The sequence below is a fragment of the Carassius carassius genome, chromosome 29, assembly GCF_963082965.1.
Source record: "Carassius carassius chromosome 29, fCarCar2.1, whole genome shotgun sequence".
Classification (NCBI taxonomy): Eukaryota; Metazoa; Chordata; class Actinopteri; order Cypriniformes; family Cyprinidae; genus Carassius; species Carassius carassius.
This window is the reverse complement of record NC_081783.1, coordinates 30,221,408-30,237,606: the sequence shown is the minus strand read 5'-3', so window position 1 is coordinate 30,237,606 and position 16,199 is coordinate 30,221,408. Positions and strand designations below refer to the sequence as shown.

Genomic DNA, 16,199 nt, shown 5'->3' with positions numbered 1-16,199 from the left:
TTTTTCACAATGCACGAGCCACAAGACAAATATTAAGAGAATAAATGAGGACAGTTATATACCATTATCAGATTATGTTGAAGTAGATTCGTTTATTGTTGTCTCTGAGAGAATATGTGCCGTTAATGCAGCGTCCGATGCTGAAAGTGCCGTCAGTTTTTACTGTTTTTCACTTTCAGTTATAGTGAATTGACTGAGGTTAAAGTGAGTTCACTCAAACATGAAAATTCTGTCATCATTTACTCACCCTCATGTCGTTCCAAACCTGTGTGAGTTGCGTTTTTATGTTGAACATCAAAGAAGATATAATATATAGTATAGTAAATTATGACAGTTTTCATTTTTGGGTGAATTATCCCTTTAAGATGCTCACTGGGATATTGTGATATCCATTGGCTCACCTTTATAGTTTATAACAGAAGTATTTCCCATCTTAAAAATAGCAGAAGTGAGTATTCATCCTAAAATCATATAAATTTAATTATATGAATTTTACTCACTGCAGTTTTAAAGCCCTAATTATGTTTGTTTGTTTTTATCAGTTTTTGTCATTACATTTAATTGTATGATTTAATATTGTCACATGCCTTATTCATGCTTCATCTTTAGTTATCAGAATATATATATTCTCAATATATATATTGGGCTGAGATATACTCAATCAGAGAGATGATCTTACCCCAGTTTCTCCAGTTTACAGCGAGGATCCTCCAGTACAGCAGACAGCAGTGTGACTCCAGAGTCTTCTAGATTATTCACAGACAGATCCAGAAGTGTCAGGTGTGAGGGGTTTGATCTCAGAGCTGAACACAGAGCAGCACAACCTTCATCTGTGACGTGACAACCCCACAACCTGTAGAGAACAATGACACACTCTTCACTCTCTCACATCAGATCACATCAGATCAGATCAGCAGGTACACATCACAATCCTAAACAGACTAGTAAATGTATCTATGTTTCCACTGGAGTTTTATTACATATTTCATTTTATTAATGAAAATGATAACATCTGTGCTTCAAAACCCTCTATTTATATTGGAAGTTTAATAATAACAGAGGCACAGAGGAAAGATGATTGTCCAGAAGTGGATTCGGACATACTCTGAGCTTTAGACCTCGCTCTCAGATCGTTAAAACAGAGCACACAGAGTGAAAGTTAGTTGGGAGAGCAAGACAGGTAACCTCTTCATTTTTTTTTTTTTTTTTTTTTTAGCATTTTGATTTTACGATTCCTGGACAAAATCACAACTGTTATTGGCCGCGTTTCCACTCTCGCGCTTAAAGCGGACATGCTAGTGATAGTTTCTGGGGCTTGATCGTGCCTCGCCGTGACTTCCTCGGGGCAAACGGCCAGGATAACCTTGGGCCTAAGCGGGCCAGCTGGGGCTAGAGGAGGGGGTATGAACAAAGAGGAGTTTCTCCACGTCTGGAGAGCTCAGCGCTGCAGATCCTTACAGAAAGATAACAGCTTTAACACCAGCATTAAACACTTTTAAAATAAGTTGAGCTCAAAACTCACTCTAAGTCAGCAGCGTGTGTTTGAAATAACTTGATCTGATGTGGATTATAATCACTAAACAAGGCAGAAATATTTATAAGCGATGTAAAAGACTGTGCACGCTAAACATTAACATTACCATAGTAAACATGGTAAATGTGACCGCTTGAAGAAATTAGACGTCAGCTTCTTATTCTCTATCACAATCGTGTATTTATTTAGTAACTTATATTATCTATCATAAGTCTCGTCTCGAGAGACTAGCTCTGCGTAGTCTATCATAAAAATATAATAACGTTTTTTTGTTCGGGAGCTTTTAAAAAAATAGAGATATTATCATTCTTTCTAAATATGAAATACAGACTACTGTGACTACAAATAAACAGAAAGACTCGACTGAATAAGCAGGCTATTTTCATAAGCGTTAAAAATAAATAAAGTAGAAAAATGTATTTCTGTGTGATTAATTTTGAGTCCTGATGAATTAATTCATTACGATCAATGTATCACTTATTCTATAGTAAAACATCGATGCTTTTGAATTAGAATATTTACCAAAGCATGCAAACAAACGGCCGCTTTTATCATGTTCGTTTGTGATCGCACTAGTTCCAGTGACTTATTTCCTAGTTTTCTGATAACTTCTCTTTGTTGGTGAAATGATGGGGTTTCGTGACGTTGTTCCTGAGAGGTGTGTAAAGGGCGTGTTTTAGTGACGTGCAGCGGAGCTTCAGGCTCGACTGTGGAAACCCTGTGCTATTCTGGCCTCAGTGCTACTGTATGTGTGCAGTACATTGAGCTCAGCTGTTCAGTGACTTGTTTGGGGCCACATTTATTTGTATTTTTTTGATACATTCATATTTTTTAAAATAATAAAACAAATAATTTTAGTGAATTTGTCTTTTATCAGAGTGACTAATTGTTATCATTTTTATTTGTGCTGGTTAATTATAAACAGTATGTGAAACTGAACTGCTAACAGAAGCTTGTGAGAGTTGTGTAAGGCCGAAAGGTCGAGGGCCGCTGCTGCAAATATCTGAGTGGCTCTTTCACTAACAGATGAAATCTCTTGATATAATACAGAGTAAAAGTGGATTTCTTATACTGTGGCCCTCTATAGAACAGCATCAGTATAACAGATCAATCTATCAGATTTTTTGGAAAGCAATTTATACTAAAACCATAAATCGGATCAGTTAGAAAAGATAAAGCACACTAAGTCAGAACAGTATGAAGGTCTTCTGCTTGTTTTCTTCTGAAAGGAGACCATGTTGTTACTGTTAAAATCACATGACCAGGGACTAGTTATATGAATATGTTTAATGTTTTAGTTGTGCCATCTTTGGATGAACTGTATTACTGATCTTTATGAAATCAAATCTTCTGCATTCGTCCAGAGGGAGTTTATTAATTTATTTGTTTATTAGTAAACACTATCAAGTCTAAAACATCAGCCAAGAGAGATAAAGACAACCAGCAGCTGGACATGACATTATTATGCTTTATATATTTATCATCATTAGTGCCATCGTAGTCTGAGTGAAACAATCTAAAATTACTGAATAAATATGTAAGGCGGTATATATATATATGGGTTGTCCACAAGGTTTCCCCATAACGCTATTGAATTAAAACAGATTCAAGTGCCTTTAGCGTTGTTTGGGCCTCTTAATGTACCGTAGCGTTGATATAGGAGTATTGCGTCATCTTTTCCTCAGTTCATGTTGTCAATGCTATAGATGCCGTGCTGTGGAATAAACGGTCAAGCCACAATCCTGAACCACTCTGTGTCTGAGTCTCCGCTTTCTACCACCACCCACGAACATATAACACAACGCAGAGCAACGGAGGTGCTAGAGTCCAGTGAGCGTGTGGAGAGAGAGAGAAAGGGTTACATCTTTGGTGCCGTGACCCGGATTGTGGCACTTCTAGACCGAAGAGGAAGAGAATTCTACAGCCAGTGGTTTGAATACTGAACTATATTAACAAACTGAAATTCATAACAGGACTGGTGATTTTGGGGTTACATATCTGCCATCACAGCTATATCCTTTACAGTCTGCTGGGTAACTTAACTGTTATTTAACTGTTTTAAATATTTGCTGTGATGTAAAACTTATTTGATAGTTTTATTGAAAAGTGAGTTTTTTTTTTCTATTGAGATTTGGGAAACTATTTACTGAAAAAGGTTACTGTGCATCTGCTTAATACTCAGTGAGACTTTAGTTTAAACCGTTTAAGTTTAAACTTTTAATTTTAGTTGAGGAGCAGTTAACTTTCTTGGATAAGCTGGTTACATTTTCATTGTGCTCACCTCACTGAAACATATAGCTTACTTTAGAACAAATTTATTTATATGGGTTTGCATTATTCTACATAGATTCAACATCTCTTAGAACCTAATTACATTGCATTACATTACATAACCTGATCGTACATATTAAACACATTGTGATTTTAAGATGTCGCAGACCTATGCAAACTCCCCACAAGACATACAGTGCTCCTCCACTAGTGCATCTAGTCTCCCGACGCCAGCGGGGCATGTCACCATTGGCCCACCAGCCCCTATGAACGCGCCCTATGCTGACCAGTATGTGACGCCAGCCCATGCACGAAGGTTGACAGGCCCTGGGGCCTCAGGGCAGGTACCGCCACTTTGTTTCGACAACAGCCCAGATGCAAGACCAGGTGGCCAGATAGATATGACGATTGATGCCTCTGTTCGCAAACGCAGTAGACATGGGCCCTCGGAAGCTATGCCTTGGCAAGATTCCCTACATCATGTCATTGTTGAGAGGCCAGTTGTGCAGCAGTCGCTCCAACCCTACCCAGTTGCTGTGCCACATCCAGCCCAGCCTATTAGGCCTGGCCCCCAGGTTTACCCAAGTTATTCATATCCCCCATATGTGCCCGCGCAGAGTCTTCCGAGCCCACCAGTGATGAATACTACGGTTAAGCACGTAGCTGCTGAGCAGGCCTTTCAAGTGCATTCCCCTGAGGCCACATTTCTCACAACTCCAGTTCCAGGCTATAGTGGAGCCACCCCACTAGCCCCATCTGCAAATGCATGGGCTCCCAACATAACTCAACACAGCCCTCGGGTAGCGTTAGACCAGGCAGCCACTGATGCTCCTCCTGAGCTATCTCCTCAACGGACAGTGATTCCAGCTTCCCACCTCAACATGCATGTTGACGCTCATTCTCCATACCACCCTTCTCCAGCCCCCCCTGTGCCTGCATCTGCCAGCCAGTATGCCCATCCACACGTGACACAATTCATGCCCCCTGCTCGAGCAGTCGCCAACCAGTGCCTTCCTATGACAGCCTATGGAGGTTTCATGCAAACTCATCAGGTGAAAAATGTTCAAGTCTTCACAGGAAATCCAGACTGTAAGATACTGGTGGAAGACTGGATTCGCGACATGCAATATCTCTTGGAGGCAATAGAGCTCCCAATGCACCTCCGCTTCTCCACTGTTGTGCGACACCTGGGGGGTGAAGCCCGAAATCTCATCCTTAACTTACCTCCACATGATCAGACCCCTGAGAAAGCGCTGGAGGAACTGCGGGCCGAATACAGTGACACTCGAGGATCCCTAGATCCTCTGGCTGACTTCTACGAGCGGAGCCAGAATTCAGGGGAGTCTGCCTGTTCTTATGCCATAGCACTGGAGGCAAAGTTGAGAACAGTAGAGGAGAAGCAAAGAGGAGGTAAGCCCTTCCTGGATCGAGATAGCAAACTAACACGGCAGTTCATGAGAGGCCTCTCCGACGAGGAGGTGTACACCAGAATCGCACCAATGGCACCCAGGCTCTTCAGCTTCCGAGAGCTGCAGGCAGAGCTCCGAAGTCTAACTAGAGAAACTAAGAAGTTTCAGATGCGTAGTGCAGCAAAGAAAACGTATGCTCAGGTGCATGTAGCATCAGGAGGGGGTGGAAACACCAAGATAGATAGGCCAAAACACACATCTGAATTATCAGAGCTGACAGAAATGGTTAAGAAGTTAGCTCTCATTCAGGAAGAACAAATGGCTAAGCTGTCACAACTAGAGTCGAGAATGACCTCTTCTCCCCTTTCCTCCCCATTATCTGTCCAACCAGCAAAGGGAAAAGTAAGCCAGAGTACAAGTTTTGTCTGTTACCGGTGTGGAGAGCCGGGCCACACAGCCAGAGTGTGTCGAGCAGTGCTTCCAGATCAGAGCCCAGCTGAAGCTCAGCAGCCTAATGTTTCTGCTGATGGACACATGCACTCTGCTCAACATTTAAACGCTTAGTACCCATGGCAGCAGGGGCATCCATGGGTACACAGCAAGGGCCCCACCCACCTGTCAAGAGGATTTGCACTGAAGGAGGGGAAACACCACTAGTGGGACCCAGGAATGAAGGGGAAGTAGAAGTCAATGGAAAGGCATGCAGGGCTCTAATTGACTCTGGCTCGCAGATCACCAGTATTACACACAACTACTGGCAGAGCCACCCAGCTCTAAAAATGAAGCAGCTACAGCCTTCTAAAATACAAATAGAGGGTGCAGCAGGTCAGACAGTGCCGTATCAGGGCGTCTTACACATTGACCTTAAAGTGCTGGGGAAAGAGCTCAAGGCTGTACCTACCTTCGTCGTTCCGGATTCTGACTATCGATCGTCAGTCCCTCTGTTGGTGGGAACCAATGTCATTCGAGCCTCCCGAACCCATCTTCAAGCAGCTTATGGCCCGCAGTTTCTGTACCAGGTCAAAGAGAAGCATCCAGAGTGGTACACAGCCTTACTGAGGGTGGGAAGCGCCGAGCAAAGTGAAATGCATGGCGTTGTAGGCCCTGCTGTTTACACTGGCTGTACAATAAACATCCCTGGTGGAAAAGAGATGGATTTAATGTGTAGGATTAAAACTGGTCCCCAAAGGAAGATTTATACAGCCCTGATAGAAGGCCATCCCTCCTTGCCGCTCCCCCAGGACATCCTGGTGGCCAAAGTACTTGCAAATGTGAAAAGAGGTTGTGCTCCAGTTAGAGTGATGAATCTTTCCCAGCGAGTCATTACAATCAAAAACCACACAAATCTGGCCAGCGCAGTTCTTGTGGACAAGGTGGTGGAGTTCCCAGATAAAAAGCATGGCGAAGCTGGGAACAAAGGGGCATGTCTAAGTCTAGACCAAGTGGTGGCTAGCTGCAGGGTTGACCTAAGTGAAGCAGCGGTTGAAAGTGAGGACCAATGTGCTCTACTCAAGGATCTGCTGGATAAAAACGCAGATGTGTTCTCCCAGCATCCCATGGACTATGGTCACACCACAACTGTACAGCATGAGATTCCGCTGGTTGACCCGAGGCCTTTCCGACTGCCGTACCGCAAAATACCCCCCTCCCAGTGGCAAGATGTGAGGCGGTTATTGATGGACATGGAGACAGCAGGAGTCGTTCGCCCCAGTAAAAGTCCGTATGCATCCCCTGTGGTGGTGGTGACCAAGAAGGATGGATCACTTCGATTATGTATCGACTACCGGAAGCTCAACGCCTGCAGCACCCGAGACGCATTCCCTCTGCCAAGGATAGAGGAAGCTCTAGAGGCTTTGGGGCAAGCAAAGTACTTTTCCACCCTAGACCTTACATCGGGCTACTGGCAGGTAGAGGTCGCAGAACATGATAAGTACAAGACAGCATTCAGCACTCCCATGGGTCTGTTTGAGGCCAATAGAATGCCTTTTGGGCTGCAAAATGCACCCTCAACCTTTCAAAGGCTGATGACATCCTGTTTTGGGGACTTAAATTTCACCCATCTACTTATCTACCTTGATGATATTATAATTTTCTCGAAGTCCTTTAATGAGCATCTAGAGAGGCTCCAGCTGGCGTTTGATAGACTTAGGGAGCATGGTTTAAAATTGAAACCCTCCAAGTGCCAGCTTGTAAGGAAGGAAGTGCAGTACTTGGGTCACTGGGTGTCAGCAGAGGGCATCAAGACAGACCCAGAGAAGATCAGTAAGGTCAAGGAATGGGTGAGGCCTACTAATCGTATGGAAGTGCTCCGGTTTTTGGGGTTTGCGGGCTACTATAGGAGGTATGTTAAGGGATACTCTAACCTGGCTGCTCCATTATACCGCCTTACCTCCGGTGACCCTAGAAAGAAGAAAAGAGGGATCCAGAAAAGCCCAGGCCCTGACCTGCCATTTCTGTGGACTGCCGACTGTGAGGAGGCCTTTCAGTCTTTAAAAGATAAGCTGATAAATGCACCAGTGCTTGGCTATCCAGACTACAGTCAACCCTTTCTGCTGCAGACTGATGCCTCAGGAATGGGGCTTGGTGCTGTGCTAGCGCAGGTACAAGATGGAGTGGAAAGGGTCATTGCGTATGCGAGCAGAGGCCTAAGCCCACCTGAGACGAGGTATCCAGCACACAAGCTTGAGTTCCTCGCGCTCAAGTGGGCCGTGACAGATAAGTTCCATGACCACCTCTACGGGCGCAAGTTCTCTGTTCTGACCGACAATAACCCTCTGAAATATGTAATGACCTCAGCCAAGCTCGACGCCACAGGTCAGCGATGGGTTTCTCATCTCTCCATATTTGACTTTGACATCCAGTATCGGAGGGGACAGGACAACTCTAACGCTGACGCCCTCTCACGTATTTCCAATCAGGAAGTGGCGGATACCCTGCAGTCATGCCCGCAACAGGTGAGGGCGGGTGAACAGAGACATGAGGAGGCACATACCACCCAGGAGCCTGGGGAGGGCTCAGGAAAGTACATAGCAGCAGTCACAGAGGAGCCTGAAAGCGGTCAGTCACTGGAGGCCAGTGAGGCGTATGTGGATGTGGGGATGGAGGCTCTACCTGCTATGACCACACAGGAGCTTCGAGTGGGACAGAAGGAAGACACAGTTATCGGTCCCATCCTCCACTTTAAGAGCAAAAACCACAAACCAAGCCACAGCGAGAGGATGAAAGTGGGCACCACTGGGGGCCTCCTCCTAAAAGAGTGGAGGAGGTTAGTGGTAAAAAAAGGGATCCTGTACCGCAGCATCAGAGACTGCCATAAAGGGGTGGTGGAGCAACTAATACTACCAGAGAGGCTGCGTGAAACTGTCAAAACAGCCCTTCACAATGACTCAGGGCATCTGGGATTTGAGAGGACACTACAGATGATAAGGGAAAGATTTTACTGGCCAAGAATGTTTCAGGAGATCAAGGCTTGGTGCGAACAGTGTGAGAGGTGCTGTCTTAGGAAAACTCCCACGGTCAATGTCAGGGCTCCCCTTGTCAGTATCCATACCAGTGCCCCCATGGAACTGGTTTGTGTTGACTTCTTAAAGCTGGAGAAGTCCAAGGGTGGTATGGAGAATGTGCTCATTGTTATGGATCACTTTTCTCGTTACGCACAGGCCTACCCCACCAGGGACCAAAAGGCGGTCACAGTGGCCAGGGTCTTGTGGAGGAATTTCTTCTGCCGTTTCGGTTTCCCTGCTAAATTACACACAGATCAAGGCCGTAACTTTGAAAGTGCAATAGTGAAGGAGCTATGCAAGTGTATTGGGACCACTAAAACCCACACCACACCCTACCACCCCCAGGGCAGCGGGACCACCGAAAGATTCAACCGTACCCTAATGAACATGCTGGGAACACTGGATCTGCATCTAAAGCCCCGGTGGCATGAGTATGTAGATTCAATGACACATGCATATAACTGCTCGCAACATGACTCCACTGGATATAGCCCATACTACCTTATGTTTGGTAGACACCCCAGGCTCCCAGTGGACCTCATCTTCGGGTCCACCACAACAACCCCGCCATGTGAATACAGCGAGTATGTCCAGGCCCTGCATGACACCCTGTCGCAGGCCTATGCCCTGGCTAATCAGACCTCTCTGCTGGCAAAAAGACAGCAGAAAATGTATTATGACAAAAAGGCCAAGAGTGAAGACTTTAGTTCTGGGGATAGGGTCTTAGTCAAGGTCTGTCATGTGGAGGGGATGCAGAAGCTGGGAGATCGATGGGAGAGACAGCCATATGTTGTGGTAAAGAAGCAACCTGGTTTGCCTGTGTACGTGGTGCGACGAGAGGATGGGGGAGCGGAGAGAGTGGTTCATAGGAACCTTTTGACGCAGTGTATGTTTCTCCCAGTGGAACGAGAGGAAGGAGTGATCATAGAAGGGAGCGAGTCAGATGGTGAGGCCTGTGGGGCAGGCATTGAATCAGAGGGTGAAGAGGAAACAAGGAGTGGCAATTCAGAGGAGATGCTGGACAGAGCCCTAATTGAAACCCAAGATAAAGAGGAAGAGCAAATGGGCAAAGAGGAGGCTGACTTGTGGACAGAGGAATCAAGTAATGGAGAAGGAGTGCTTGTGACTGGTAGTGATGCCGCCCCCACTCAAGGGTCCAACCCCCCAAGAAGAAACCCGAGAAGGAACCGGCATCCCCCAACTAAACTCTCACTGGAAACCCAAGTGGTGAAATTGGAGAGTGACCACCAAAAGATAGAAAGAGGGAGAAAGTTGTGGTTGAAGGCCAGAAGAAAGAGGAGCAGCAGAGAACACGTAGAACCATACTGCACGCACCCCGATAACAGTTAGCTACCCACGCCTATCACACACATCAGGTGCTATTCAATCATTCACAACATGTTTTTTTTATTATTGTTGTCATAGATTACACCACCCTGGAGTTTTGGTTAATTAGATGGCTGGGACGCCATCAATTAAAGAAGGGGTGGATGTAAGGCGGTATATATATATATGGGTTGTCCACAAGGTGTCCCCATAATGCTATTGAATTAAAACAGATTCAAGTGCCTTTAGCGTTGTTTGGGCCTCGTCATGTACCGTAGCGTTGATATAGGAGTATTGCGTCATCTTTTCCTCAGTTCATGTTGTCAATGCTATAGATGCCGTGCTGTGGAATAAACGGTCAAGCCACAATCCTGAACCACTCTGTGTCTGAGTCTCCGCTTTCTACCACCACCCACGAACATATAACACAACGCAGAGCAACGGAGGTGCTAGAGTCCAGTGAGCGTGTGGAGAGAGAGAGAAAGGGTTACAAATATATGAATTGAAATATTGTTATATTAAAGGATATTTAAAAACTGTAATGAACACTGGTACCAGATCACATTTATATATACCAGTGATTGTGTATTTATCAAACTACAAGTTGATTTTAAACAATTTTACATCAAACTACATACAGCTTACTGAGGATAAAGACACATGACTATCAGAGAGATGATCTTACCCCAGTTTCTCCAGTTTACAGTGAGGATCCTCCAGTACAGCAGACAGCAGTGTGACTCCAGAGTCTTCTAGATTATTCACAGACAGATCCAGTTCTCTCAGGTGTGAGGGGTTTGATCTCAGAGCTGAAGACAGAGCAGCACAACCTTCATCTGTGATGCCACAATCACTCAACCTGTAGAGAACAATGACACACTCTTCACTCTCTCACATCAGATCACATCAGATCAGATCAACAGCAGTGGTGGACGAAGTACACAAATCAAGTACTTGAGTAAAAGTACAGATATGTATTATAAAATAATACTCCAGTTAAAGTAAAAGTAATAATTAAAAAAAGTACAAAAGTACTCGATTTTTTAATTACTTAAGTAAAAAAGTAATGATAGATAGATGTTTGCAATTTTATATAGGCTACTTAATTTTATTTTATATTAGCACTGTTTTTTTAAATAATCCTATACTGCTCAAAATACCTGGAATTTTCTCAAAATAACCACTATAAGGAGTATAAAAAATATATATTTTTGTTGTTGATATGGACTACGCTGACGAGAGTGATCTAGTAATGTTCACTGTGAAGCTTACACTGAAACCTGAGAGAAAACAGATTTGAGACCCTGGACCACAAAACCAGTCATAAGGGTCAGTTTTTCAAAATTGAGATTTATGCATCACCCGAAAGTTGATTAAATAAGCCATTAGGAAAGGATGATATTTGGCTGAGATACAACTTTTTGAAAATCTATAATTTAAGGGTGCAAAAAATGAAAACATTGAGAAAATCACCTTTAAATTTGTATAAATGAAGTTCTTAGCAATGCATATTACTATTTTTTACATAACTAAATTATGTTTTGATATATTTACGGTAGGAAATTTACAAATATCTTCATGGAACATGATCTTTAATTAATATCCTTATAATATTTGCCATAAAAGAAACAAATGTTCATTTTGACACATACAGTGTATTTTTGGCTTTTGTTACAAATATACCCCAGAGATTTATGACTGCTTTTGTGCTCCAGGGTCACATCTGACCATCAGATTTTCATCAGTAAGAAAAAAAGTGTTTTAAAATTTGTTGTTTTGCAGAACATCAGTTATATATGACATGAGAATAAGGCCTGAAGTTAGGAAGAACATTTTAAGGATAAAATAATAATATTTTCATAATGAGTTTTTCTTCTCAAACCTTGTCTGTGGTGTAAAAACACCCCTGCCCAAATGCCCCCAGAGGGCATCACTTCCCACTTTGATAATTACTGTAGTTAACATGTTCTGAACATCACATCCCCACATAGCAAATGGACATAGCCCACATGTGGTCTCAAGCTGGCACTGCTGGCCTCCTGTCAGCAATGGCATGTACCCTTTCAGCCAGAGCTGGGCCATGTGTGGCAATGACGGCACGGTGGGGATCCGGCAAACAACATGAGGGCCGATTGTTGGTGGGAGGAGTGTGGCCCAGATCAGTCAAGTGATATGTGGCCCAATCAGGCTAAGATCTGGCAGCATATTATGTGACCCATGATAAACAAGATAAATACAATATTGCATGATAATGGTTAAATGATCACATACATTTTAATGAAGTGTAGTATTGTTAAAATGTAGTATTTGAAATGGCAACTCAAAACAGAATGAAACATTATTATTAAAAAAAAAAAGCAAATCAGTCAAGTGCATTTAACTGCACTTAATTTTAATTTTATTAAATTTTATATTATTATTCTTGGTGCAAATAATCTTAGAATCCTTACATGAAAAGAAAAAGATAGAGAGAGATCATTTAACCATTATCCATTATCCATTATCATTAACCATTATTATATATGTAATATTTATTTGGTTAACTATGGGACACACACTGATCTATAATAGAGAGTGCGGGCACATCATTTTTATTAGTATGCTGTAATGCACAAGCATTAAATAAAATGATCATGAAAGTATTTTATTCTTATTTAAATCCTGTATCCATTTGATGCTTGGTGTGAGGAACAGATCCATTCAAACAGCATACATTGCCGATATGTATATCCTTCCTGTGTAGCTACAGTAACTATTTAAAAATGTGCCATTAAGAAGTTTTACAAAAAGTTTTGCGGCAGCGATATCAAACACTCATTGGCTCTCATCGGTTTCGTCAGAGATTGCGACATGCCGTGTTTCCGGTGATGCGTGTTTTGAATGAGAAACGCACGCCTTGAGGAAGTGGATTGGGATAGTATTTTCAGCGTTTAACAACTTAAATTATGCCCTGCTCCTCACACTAATATTATATACTGCCAGAGAGGACTGTAACTGCAATGCATCATCATTTGGACTACTGTGGTATGCTCATTGTCACATCTGTAATAAATTATTATGATTAAGTTACATATGTCTATCTGTTATGTTTCACTTATAGACTGTATACTTTATACACTCACTGTTTATTAGTTGATTTGTTCTTTATAAAAATAAATAAAAAAACCAATGCAATACTTTTTTTATTGCACAGTTACATGATGTGTGGGTTGTAAGTCTGATTTTCTAATCAGTTTAATGTACTTTATTGGCATAGTTTGTGTCTACATTGAAGCATGTCACAAAATGATAGTAATATACAAGTTAATAATATAAAATATTAAAATTCCCAGACAGCAATATAGTGTTGGCCCAGATCCGGCCCACATCTAGCCCGCGTGAAATCCATTCGGGCCGGATCTGGGCTGACACTGCTTGTCTGGGTTGGGTCTGGGCTATATAAGGCACAGGTGTGGCTCAGATTTGGGGATTCTGGTTTACTTAAGGCTGAGAATTGGCACCAATAATAAAACCTGTTTTGGACCAGATCAGGGCCAGCTAAGGCTGATTAACTGGCTGAGATTCGGGCCGGTTATGGCCCATGTGTGGCCCGAGGCTTTAATCCAGTTCTGGGCCATTTCCGGGCCGTCATTCTTTCGGTACTTGGGCCGAAGGAAAAGTCATTGCGTGATATTTGATATCAGAAGATATTTGCTATGTGGGTCTTTTATTTATCTCTCAGATGTAATCTGCCTAGGTGGTTGAACACAAATATTTGGACTTTATTTTTTAATAATTACCTCAATTTAGCACCAGCAAGCTTGTTAGCTAGACAGTTAGCATCAGTTAACAAAATTTACTTATTTTCAATATGGTTATGAATAAACATTCATATCTGTCTACTTGGCTAGTTATTTCAAACAATATAAACATTTATACGGTTGATAAACAATATAAAAACAGACATCACACAGGACTAAATGCATAGCATTTTAATAGAACTGTTAATGTTATGGCAGCGGGTATTTGAACGCGCATTAGTTATTTTATTTAATCTGTGTTGTTTTAATGTTTGTTTTTTTTTTACCTAAGAGGAACTGATGCTGATGTGTTTGCATTCAAGCATTTTAATGGGCTTAAATAGATCACCCTTTACAACAGATTTAGTTCACAAACAAATGACAGTTTTGACCTAAATATTATTTTCAGTTACAATAATAAATCCTAAAATTAGACATTAGTAACTTACTTTTAGCAGCATCAGTTGCGCGAGAGCTCACAAGATCTCCCGGTTCTTACTTGTGATTTGAGTTCACTAGAGACTCACACTAAACGGTTCATTTGAATCAGTGAGTTATTGACTCTAGAACAGCTGCAATCGGATCATTCTAAATCGTGACTGAAACGTTTGGTGCAATATGCGAACTGATTTAAAAGGTTAATTGAAAAGAATCAGTTCGTTCTTGAATCAGAAACCGCTTCTGCGTGTCAGACCACGTGATTTAGCCTATGACCCGCTTATGACCAAGATGGCGGTGCGAACACATCGCGAGGCTCAGGCTATTATTCTTGCTCATCTCGGGTCTGTTCATACTGAACAACTTTGCTTTAACATCATACACCCGACAGGAGCTTTTGGATATCGGTGAGGACTTTTCCAACAGTTTTATCACCAATCTTCGACTCATCCCTGAGATCGCTAGAACACCCGAGGCTATGCACTCTACCCGCTCCAGGCTCTCTTTACCCAGCATTTTCCTCGCTAATGTGCAGTCACTGGTGAACAAAATGGATGAGTTACGACTCCGCATCACACACAGTAAGATACTTTTGTACTGCAATGTCATGGTTTTCACAGAAACATGGCTACACAGCGACGTACCCAATAATGCTATTAAGCTAGCCGGACGCTGCACATTCCGGGAAGATAGAACGGCAGATGACTCCGGCAAGACAAGAGGTGGTGGATTGTGCATTTATGTCAACAAAGCTTGGTGTACGAACACTGTCATTGTTGGGAGACACTGCTCAGGTAACCTAGAGTTTCTCATGGTTAAATGTAGACCTTTTTATCTGCCACGGGAGTTCACTTCCACCATAATAACCGCAGTCTATATTCCACTGGATGCTAATGCCAAGCTTGCTTCATGCAGCCATTAGTAAACAACAGACTGCTCACCCGGAAGCTGCTTTTATTGTCCCGGGTGATTTTAATCACTGCAAATTAAAGACAGTGCTCCCCAAATTTCACCAGCATGTTTCCTGCCACACCAGAGGAGACAAAACTTTGGATCATGTTTACACAAACATTAATAGAGCTTACATTGCGACCCCCTCCCCCACCTCGCACAGTCTGATCACCTTTCTTTGTTTCTCACCCCTAAGTATTCACCCCTCATCAACCGTGTGAAGCCATCAGTGAGAACAATCAAAGTGTGGCCAACTGGAGCAGACTCTTTACTTCAAGACAGGTTTCAACACGCTGACTGGAGTATGTTTGCTTCTCAGGCTGCCTGTGGCTCTCACATGGACATTGATATCTACACCTCCTCTGTACTAGATCACATCAACACCACCATTGACAGTGTTACAACAGAAAAACAGATATCAGAAGCCATGGATGAACAAGGAGGTGCGACTTCTGCTGAAAGCCCGCAACACTTCCTTCAGGTCAGATGACGGTCAGGCCTACAGTAAATCCAGGGCTAACCTGAAAAGGGGCATCAAAAAGGCCAAGTACTGCTACAAGCTGAAAGTAGAGGAACACTTTTCCAACTCTGACCCCCGACGCATGTGGCAGGGCATCCAGATCATCAGTGACTACAAGTCAAGCAACTCCACTCCAACGGTCACGGATGTCTCCTTCTTTAATGAGCTAAATAACTTTTATGCTCGCTTCAACAGCGACAGCAAGGAGACGGCCACCAAAATCACACACTCAGCAGACCACCAACCCCTCAAACTCACCTCCACAGATGTCCACGCTGCACTGAGCGGATCAGCAAGGCTGTTGGCCATGATGGCATTCCTGGACGTGTGCTTAGGGCATGTGCAGAGCAGCTTGCAGGGGTCTTCACAGACATTTTCAACCTGTCCCTGACCCAAGCAACTGTGCCAACATGTTTTAAGTCCACATCCATTGTGCCAGTACTGAAACACTCCTCCCCTATGTGCCTG

The 16,199-nt window shown here is 43.0% G+C and overlaps 2 protein-coding genes across 16 annotated transcripts in view; one reads left to right on the top strand and one right to left on the bottom strand.

Moving 5' to 3' along the window:
- sybl1 (synaptobrevin-like 1) overlaps nt 1-14,350 on the top strand; it is a 129,009-nt gene extending 114,659 nt beyond the window's left edge. The window contains exon 9 of the mRNA XM_059516620.1: nt 14,340-14,350. The gene's annotated coding sequence lies outside the window, so the exon portion shown is untranslated. The remainder of the gene's footprint in view (nt 1-14,339) is intronic.
- The window catches only part of LOC132110029 (NACHT, LRR and PYD domains-containing protein 12-like), a 32,274-nt gene that overhangs the window by 10,051 nt on the left and 6,024 nt on the right, over nt 1-16,199 (bottom strand). For 10 of the 15 annotated variants that reach the window (XM_059516597.1, XM_059516599.1, XM_059516596.1 and 7 more), the window contains 2 exons: nt 10,729-10,902; nt 680-853 (listed from right to left, as the gene is read on the bottom strand). The exons of 2 other annotated variants lie outside the window; for them this stretch is intronic. In XM_059516597.1, coding sequence (XP_059372580.1) covers nt 680-853; nt 10,729-10,902 — 348 coding nt within the window. The remainder of the gene's footprint in view (nt 1-679; nt 854-10,728; nt 10,903-16,199) is intronic. 3 more of the 15 variants (XM_059516607.1, XM_059516602.1, XM_059516604.1) reach the window with 2 other exon arrangements.